At 45.7% G+C, this 8,262-nt stretch overlaps 1 protein-coding gene across 3 annotated transcripts in view; it reads right to left on the bottom strand.

Annotated features, from left to right (window-relative positions):
- The window catches only part of UBE4B (ubiquitination factor E4B), a 204,569-nt gene that overhangs the window by 23,410 nt on the left and 172,897 nt on the right, over positions 1-8,262 (bottom strand). For all 3 annotated transcript variants that reach the window (XR_001001079.1, XM_011935782.1, XM_011935783.1), the window contains 2 exons: positions 5,052-5,178; positions 2,083-2,227 (listed from right to left, as the gene is read on the bottom strand). Coding sequence is in view for 2 of the 3 variants with exons in the window: in XM_011935782.1 (XP_011791172.1) it covers positions 2,083-2,227; positions 5,052-5,178 (272 nt within the window). In the remaining variant the exon portion in view is untranslated. The remainder of the gene's footprint in view (positions 1-2,082; positions 2,228-5,051; positions 5,179-8,262) is intronic.

Genomic DNA, 8,262 nt, shown 5'->3' with positions numbered 1-8,262 from the left:
CCACGCCCGGCAATATTTATTTTTAAAGGATGGCACGCTTTATGAATTTGCATGTCATCCTCAAGCAGGGGCCAAGGTAATCTTCTCTGTATTTTTCCAATGTTAGTATACATGCTGCTGAAGCAAGCATGTAAGACCTTGTCTCTGTGAAAAAAATTTTTTCAATTAGCCAAGCGTGGGGGTGCATGCTTTTAGATCCAGCTATTGGGAGGCTGAGACAGGAGGACCACTTGAGCCCAGGAGGTTGAGGCTGTGGTGTGCTATGATCCTGCCACTGCACTCCAGCCAAGGCAACAGATCAAGACTCTGTCTCCATTTATTAATAATAATAAAAAACAAATAAGTAAATAAAATATAAGCTGGGCATACCAAGCACTGTGAATGGTAAAAAGTGGGTGTTACAGAAGTAAGGAGAAATGTGAGAATTTTCAGCTATGCTGATTGGTTTAGACAAACCTGAGTGAGTATTTGGATAGGACCTTACCCGGAGAATGGGTAGAACTTTAATACATAAGAAGAAAAGCAGGTATAAATGGGAGCTAAACACATGGACAGAGATGGGAACAATAGACACTGGGGACAGGGGAGTGAGGGAGGAGCAAGGATTGAAAAACTACCTATTAGGTATTATGCTCACTCCCTGGGCGACAGGTTGAATCATAAAACCTCAGCATCACATGATACACCCACATAACAAACCTGCACATGCACCCCATCCCCTGAATCTAAAATAAAAGTTGAAATTAAAAAAGAAAAAAAAAATGGCTGGGCACGGTGACTCACGCCTGTAGTCCTAGCACTTTGGGAGGCTGAGGCGGATGGATCACCTGAGGTTAGGAGTTCAAGACCGGCCTGGCCAACATGATGAAACCCCGTCTCTACTAAAAATACAAAAGTTGGCCGGGCGCGGTGGCTCACGCCTGTAATCCCAGCACTTTGGGCGGCCGAGCAGGGCGGATCATGAGGTCAGGAGATCGAGACCATCCTGGCTAACATGGTGAAACTAAAAATACAAAAAATTAGCCAGGTGTGGTGGCGGGTGCCTGTAGTTCCAGCTACTCGGAAAGCTGAGGCAGGAGAATCGCTTGTACCCGGGAAGCAGAGGTTGCAGTGAGCCAAGATCGCGCCACTGCACTCCAGCATGGGTGACAGAGCTAGATTCCATCTCAAAACCAAATAAACAAACAAAATACAAAAATTAGCTGGGCGTGGTGGCAGGCGCCTGTAATCCCAGCTATTCGGGAGACTGAGGCAGGAGAATCGCATGAACTGGAGAAGCTGGGACTGCAGTGAGCCGAGATTGCACCACTGCACTCCTGCCTGGGCAACAAGAGTGAAGCTGTCTCAGAAAAAAGAAAAAAGAAAAGAAAAAGTGAAGAAAAAGCAGTCCTCCCCACTTTGACATGAGAACCCCTTATGGAAATCAGTTCTGATTCTGAGCCTGACAATTCCAAGAACAGAATCAATAAACCTAAGCCAATCTAAGGAGTCACCAGCAACTGTCAAGGGCCTCCTAAGCAAACAAGGATGATCTCAGCTGCTGCTACGCACGTCAGGAAAGAGCACTGGCACTGGCACAGCACGTGTTTTCCGTGGAACCTGGCAAGCCAGGCCTCTGTTCTATTAATAACTGAATTTAAAACCCAAGATCAACTGAAAGGAAAAAAAACACCCCACCAGGATCCTGAGTGATTCACACAGTTGCCTAGAGAAGCCCATAGGAACAAATCAAATTCTTGTCCAGCAGACATAATTCTAGAGATTTCTTTCCTAATTATGTTCATGAATCTTAATATATTCAGACAATAAAAGCTCTTCTCCAAAAAAGTCCTTTAAAATTAAAAGGGCAGAGAAAGTTTTCAGTGTACATTTTCAAAGACTTCTCAACCCATTTCTTGGCTTCAGATAAGGTGTTTCAGATTTTTCCTATTCCAACCCTGCAATATGATTTCATGGAAGGAAAATCCCAGCAAGTCAGCTCGCATATCATCAGACCCACAAATGCAGCCCCAAAGCAGCTCTGCCCGTGTCCGGAGGCAGATAGCCTGCAAAGCTGTCCAAGGCTCTGGACCACGTCCTCACCCGGGGCAACTGGTCCCACTGTTCTTTGTTCTTCATCTCTTCCTGCACTTCATGGATTCGCTTCAGAGACTCCAGACTTTCATCAAGCAAAAACGTCGTGTCGTTTATCAACATGTTTATATAGCGAACAAACTGCTTCCCGGAGCTGGAAAGGCAATTATATCGTGCATGGTCATACATCTCCCTGAAGCAAAATGCCACTGCAAATCCCAGGGAACAGGCGCCTCCACCCACACTGCAACTATCTCACCCTAAAAGCCTGCCTACCCTGGCACAAGTCAGGCACTGTGGAATTCAAGGACTACCAAGCTTCTCTTTAGATTTTGTTAATCTTGTTTCTTTTTTTTTTTTTTTTTTTTTGAGGTGGAGTCTCGCTCTGTCGCCCGGACTGGAGTGCAATGGCCAGATCTCAGCTCACTGCAAGCTCCGCCTCCTGGGTTTACGCCATTCTCCTGCCTCAGCCTCCCGAGTAGCTGGGTAGCTGGATTACAGGCACTGCCACCTCGCCCGGCTAGTTTTTGTATTTTTAGTAGAGACGGGGTTTCACCATATTAGCCAGGATGGTCTCGATCTCCTGACCTCGTGATCCGCCCGTCTCGGCCTCCCAAAGTGCTGGGATTACAGGCTTGAGCCACCGCGCCCGGCCCAATCTTGTTTCTTTTTGAGACAGGGTCTTGCTCTGTCTCCCAGCCTGGAATGCAGTGGCACGATCACAGCTCACTGTATCCTCAACCTCCAGGGCTCAAGCAATCTTCCTGCCTCAGCCTCCTAAGTAGCTGGAACTACAGACACACGCCACCACGCCCAGCTAACTTTTGTATTTTTTGTAGAGACAGGGACTTATTATGGTGCCAGGACTGGTCTCAAACTCCTGGGCTCAAGCGTTCTTCCCATCTCAGCCTCCCAAAGTGTTGGGATTACAGAGATGAGCCACCGCACTTGGCCTGGATTTTTGTTATTCTTTTAAGTTGTTTATGATAAGCTCATTCCAGTGGTGTTTGGAGCCACTTTGCATGGTTGATGACAGTCAAGTGCTAAATATTCCAGAATTTGATAACCAGATTCCCCTGGCACCTTAAATTGGGCAGTGGAGGAAATAGTCACACCATGGAAAACCAGCAAATGTTGACTCCCCCACCCCGCTTCCCAGAGCAGGCTTACCTAGCTTACCTAGCTTACCCAGTTCACTCCCTCAGTGTTTTTAAGGAAAGAAAACACTTTCTTCAGACTAGAACAGGAAATATGTAGATACTCACCAATATACCAAGAAAAGGCAAATAATTAACCACATATAACAGATAAAACTACTGATATAGTTATTCCTTATCACAAAGACTGACACACTGAAGAAAAATTGGAACCTGTAATATTGATAAAGTGGGATATTAACTTACTTTAGAACCAGAAGCTTCCAATCTAAGGAACTATTCTGCAAATCATGTTATAATGAGAACTTGTCGGTGAACTGAAATAGCTTGGCCTACCTCTGTTAGACTCTGGCGCTGCCAGATTCGTAGAGGAAAAAGAAGCTACATTTCAGGGTCTACAACTGTGCAATTGGGGGGTGGTAAGCCCATGCCTGGGGAAGAGAAGTTCCTGTGAACAGGGACAGGAGGCCTCAATCTCAGGAACATGGCAAGTTCAGGACAAGTGCTCCAATCAGCACCATTCAGACCAAGCCATGGGCCTGCCTCGTGTCTTAAGCTTGTGCCAGGCTTTAGCTGGAACACAATTCTGACCATAAGAGCAGTTTATGGAAACAAAAAGTTAAAGAATTTGCTCCACAGAAATCTATCTAGCAAATAGTTATTCCACTGGTAATATGTATATTATTGATTAGTAATTCGGTTAACAAGTATAGCTAGATTTGATCAAAGATCTAACATGGGTTGCAAAAGATCCAAGTAGATGGGATAAACTTATTATTTATTTATTTACTTATTTATTTTTTTGAGAGAGTCTCGCTCTGTCACCCAGGCTGGAGTGTAGTGGCGTGACCTTGGCTCACTGCAAGCTCTATCTCTCGGGTTCACACCATTCTCCTGCCTCAGCCTCCCGAGTAGCTGGGACTACAGGCGCCCGCCACCACGCCTGGCTAATGTTTTGTATTTTTAGTAGAGATGGGGTTTCACCATGTTAGCCAGGATGGTCTCGATCTCCTGACCTTGTGATCCGCCCGTCTCGGCCTCCCAAAGTGCTGGGATTACAGGCTTGAGCCACCGCGCCTGGCCAGAATGATACTTTAAATGACAGCTCTGAACTAATTGTTGCAAAATCTAAAGTCCTTCCAACGTTCAAGAACTGAGATTTCATTTCACTCATTTTGACAACTTCATTTAACACTGTCATCATAGAAACACCAAAAAAACACTTAACCCAACATCTCAGCATATTTATAGGATCTTTTCTTTTCTTTCTTTTTTTTTTTTTTTTCCTGAGACGGAGTCTCACTCTGTGGCCCAGGCTGGAGAGCACTGGCACAATCTCAGCTCATCGTAACCTCTGCCTCCCGGGTTCAAGCAATTCTCCTGCCTCAGCTTCCCAAGTAGCTGGGACAACAGGCGTGTGCCACCACCCTCAGCTAATATTTTGTATTTTTAATAGAGATGAGGTTTCACCATGTTGGCCAGGCTGGTCTTGAACTCCTGACCTCAAGTGATCCGCCCTCCTCTGCCCTTCCCAAAGTGCTGGGATTACAGGCGTGAGCCACCACTCTCTGCCCTATAGGATCTTTGCTTGTGTACCACCTCCAAGGTATCTTGACAAATCTAAAATTCAGCAATATCTTGCAAGCAAAGCCATTTTAAAAATCCTGCCCACATTTAGTGGCACCTTGTGGTAAACTCAAAAGGAGTCTGAGACCACCAAGCAAACAGTCCACCAGAACCCAGCTGTGCCAGCTTTTAAGCTGCAATCCTACCTGCGATTTGCAAGAAAGCAAGTTGTGACACGAGGGGCCCCATACTCACTTGAACTCCTCCATAAAGGTGCCATGGTGAGCTATGTTTTGCCAAAGGCTTTTAAAAATGGTGCTAATGTGATAGCGAATTGTGAACTTGTCATAAAACTCGCTGGTGGCTCCAGTATGCTCAACATCTAAAGAAGAAAGACAAAGGGACTGAGGGATATGTACTTTCTTACTTTCCAAATCCAGTTATTGCCCCAACAATGACAGTGAGTGAAGGTAAATCTGCAAAATCAGAGAGCCGGTGAAATTTTGCACCTCTGCATGTAAGGCAGGACAGAAATCATAAGTTGCTTTTAAAGACAAAAGTTTCACAATGAAGATTTGACAATGACACACCACCGAAAGGAACGAGGCTAGGAAAACTCCCATCATTAGGACAGCGTCAACTTACCAATGACCAAAAGTTGAATTATCATACTCCCCCACCTAATTTTAAGTCATTAATTTACAGAAAATCTATGGCACCTCAAATGGACATCCTTCAGCAGATAAAAAGTTAGTTTTAATTTTGTTGAGGGCCGCGTAGTTTTTTTTTTTTTTTTTTGAGATGGATTCTCGCTCTGTGGCCCAGGCTGGAGTGCAGTGGCCGGATCTCAGCTCACTGCAAGCTCCACCTCCTGGGTTTACACCATTCTCCTGCCTCAGCCTCCCGAGTAGCTGGGACTACAGGCGCCTGCCACCTCGCCCAGCTAGTTTTTTGCATTTTTTTTAGTAGAGATGGGGTTTCACCATATTGGCCAAGATGGTCTCATCTCTTGGCCTCATGATCCTCCCACCTTGGACTCCCAAAGTGCTGGGATTACAGGCGTGAGCCACCATGCCCGATTATTTTATTATTATTTTTTAGGAGACAGGGTCTTGCTCTATCGCCCAGGGTGAAGTGCAGTGGTGTGATCATGGCTCACTACAGCCTCAACCTCTCAGGCTCAAGTGATCCTCCCACCTCAGCTTCCCAAGTAGGTGGGACTGGAGGTGCATCCACCACACCCGGCTTATTTTTTATGGCCAGGTGTGGTAGCTCACGCCTATAATCCCAGCACTTTGGGAGGCTGAGGCAGGCAGATCACTTGAGGCCAGGAGTTCAAAACCAGCCTGGCCAACATAGCAAAACCCCGCCTCTACTATTGATAAAAATACAAAAACTAGCTGGGCCTGGTGGTGTGTGCCCATAATTCCAGCTACTTGGGAGGGTGAAGCAGGAGAATTGCTTGAATCCAGATACAGAGATCCAGATACAGAGGATGCAGTGAGCCAAGGTCATGCCACTGCACTCCGGCCTGGGCGACAGAGCAAGACTCCATCTCAAAAACATTTTTTTCTTTCTTATTTTTTTTACAGATGGGGTCTATGTTGCCCAGGTTGGTTCCAAATTCCTGGCCTCAAGTGATCCTCCCACCTCGTCCTTCCAAAGTACTGAGATTACAGGTGTGAGCCACTATACCTTGTCTTCGATATTTTCTATATTTTCCAAAGAACATATTTTTGTGTGTGTGACCAAAAAAGAAAACAGCTATTTAAAAATAAAAGAATAAGATAATTAATACCTATCATATTAAGATCTGAAAGTACTTATGTATATTCATTAAGTCAGCCTTTCCTTAAAATAAACGAAATGTCATTTATTAATTGTATAAAAGTGTGAGCTACAGTGTGGCGTGCTGACATAAGGACAGCCTACAAGAAGAAGATCCCGGAGGACCAACCCAATGTCTCACATCATCTAAAATGCCCCTAATATCTGCACCAAATTCTGAATATAGTAGAGACTAAGTAAATGTTGTTAATTTATTATGTAATAATATGTATCTCAGCAGGGCCCCACATCTGTATTTCCAGCACTTTGGGAGGCCCAGGTGGGCAGATCACTTGAGCTCAGGAGTTTGGGACCAGCCTGGTGAACATGGTGAAACCCCGTCTCTACAAAAACCACAAAAATTAGCCAGGTGTGGTGGCGCATGCCTGTAGTCCCAGCTGCTTGGGAGGCTGAGATAGGAGGATCACTTGAGCCCGGGAGGTCAAGAGTGCATGGAGCTGTAATTGTGCCACTGCACTCTAGTGTGGATGACAGAGCAAGACCCTACCTCAAAAAAAAAAAAAAAAAAAGGAAAGGAAATGAAACAATATACATTTCTCCTAACATTTTCTTTTCTTCTTATTGTACTGTTCCATCAAAATCATACCAGCCCAAGTTCTAATTCCCAGGTCCTTGTTCCAGAAGGCCATAAGTGGACTAGACTTGTGTTAAACCTCTCTCTCCTCCCCCTAGGTATTCTTGCTGCCTTCTTTCCTTTTTTTTTTCTTTGAGATGGAGTCTCTGTAGCCCAGGCTAGAGTACAGTGGCAAGATCTTGGCTCACTGCAACCTCCACCTCCCAGCTCCTGGTTCAAGCAATTCCCCTGCCTCAGCCTCCCAAGTAGCTGGCACTATAGGTCTCCACCACCACACCCAGATAATCTTTTGTATTTTTAGTAGAGACGGGGTTTCACCATGTTGGCCAGGCTGGTCTCTAACTCCTGGCCTCAAGTGATTCACCCATCTCGGACTCCCAAAGTGCTAGGATTACAGGTGTGAGCCACCGCGCCCAGCCTAACTTGAGCATTTTCTAAGCTAAAATGCTATCTGGTGTAAGAGGAGCTTGTTCCACATACTGATCTTATGTGTGGCAACTCTAATTTATATCTGAGAGTCCCATCTGCTTCGGGACCAGGACCTAATCAGCCAGGTCTTCACATGGAGGCGATGAGCACTGGGGATTATGTCGGTGATTCCTCCCTCGGGGGTACGCTCACACCAGTCCCTTAGCAGCTGTAGTAGTCAGGGGCACCTGTGCTAAAGGGCATCTGCAAGGTTGCTGCCACTTGCTAGCCACTGACCTTCAGCAAGCTTCTTGACCCTTATAAGCTTCAGTTTCCTCATTTGTAAAGTGGAGGTATTTATAGTACTATCTTTAGGGCTGCTGTGGGGATTAAGTGAAAGGATTAGTAAGCATTCAATGAGTGGTGGCTATTATTAGTACAGATGTCATCCATCCATGACTACAGAGGTGGTCCAGGCCAGAGGGCACACATGGCAAAGACGAAAGAGAGAACAACCCCCACCCATCACCTTCTGGAACATTCCCAGCAGGCCTCCATTAGGCCCAGCACTGGTCTCATAGGCAACAGGCCCAGTTCTGTTGTGTGTACATACACACACACACACACACACACACA

The sequence above is a fragment of the Colobus angolensis genome, unplaced genomic scaffold (assembly GCF_000951035.1).
Source record: "Colobus angolensis palliatus isolate OR3802 unplaced genomic scaffold, Cang.pa_1.0 Scaffold149, whole genome shotgun sequence".
Taxonomy (NCBI): Eukaryota; Metazoa; Chordata; class Mammalia; order Primates; family Cercopithecidae; genus Colobus; species Colobus angolensis.
The sequence above is the reverse complement of the archived record's forward strand: the minus strand, read 5'-3'. Positions and strand labels throughout refer to the sequence as shown.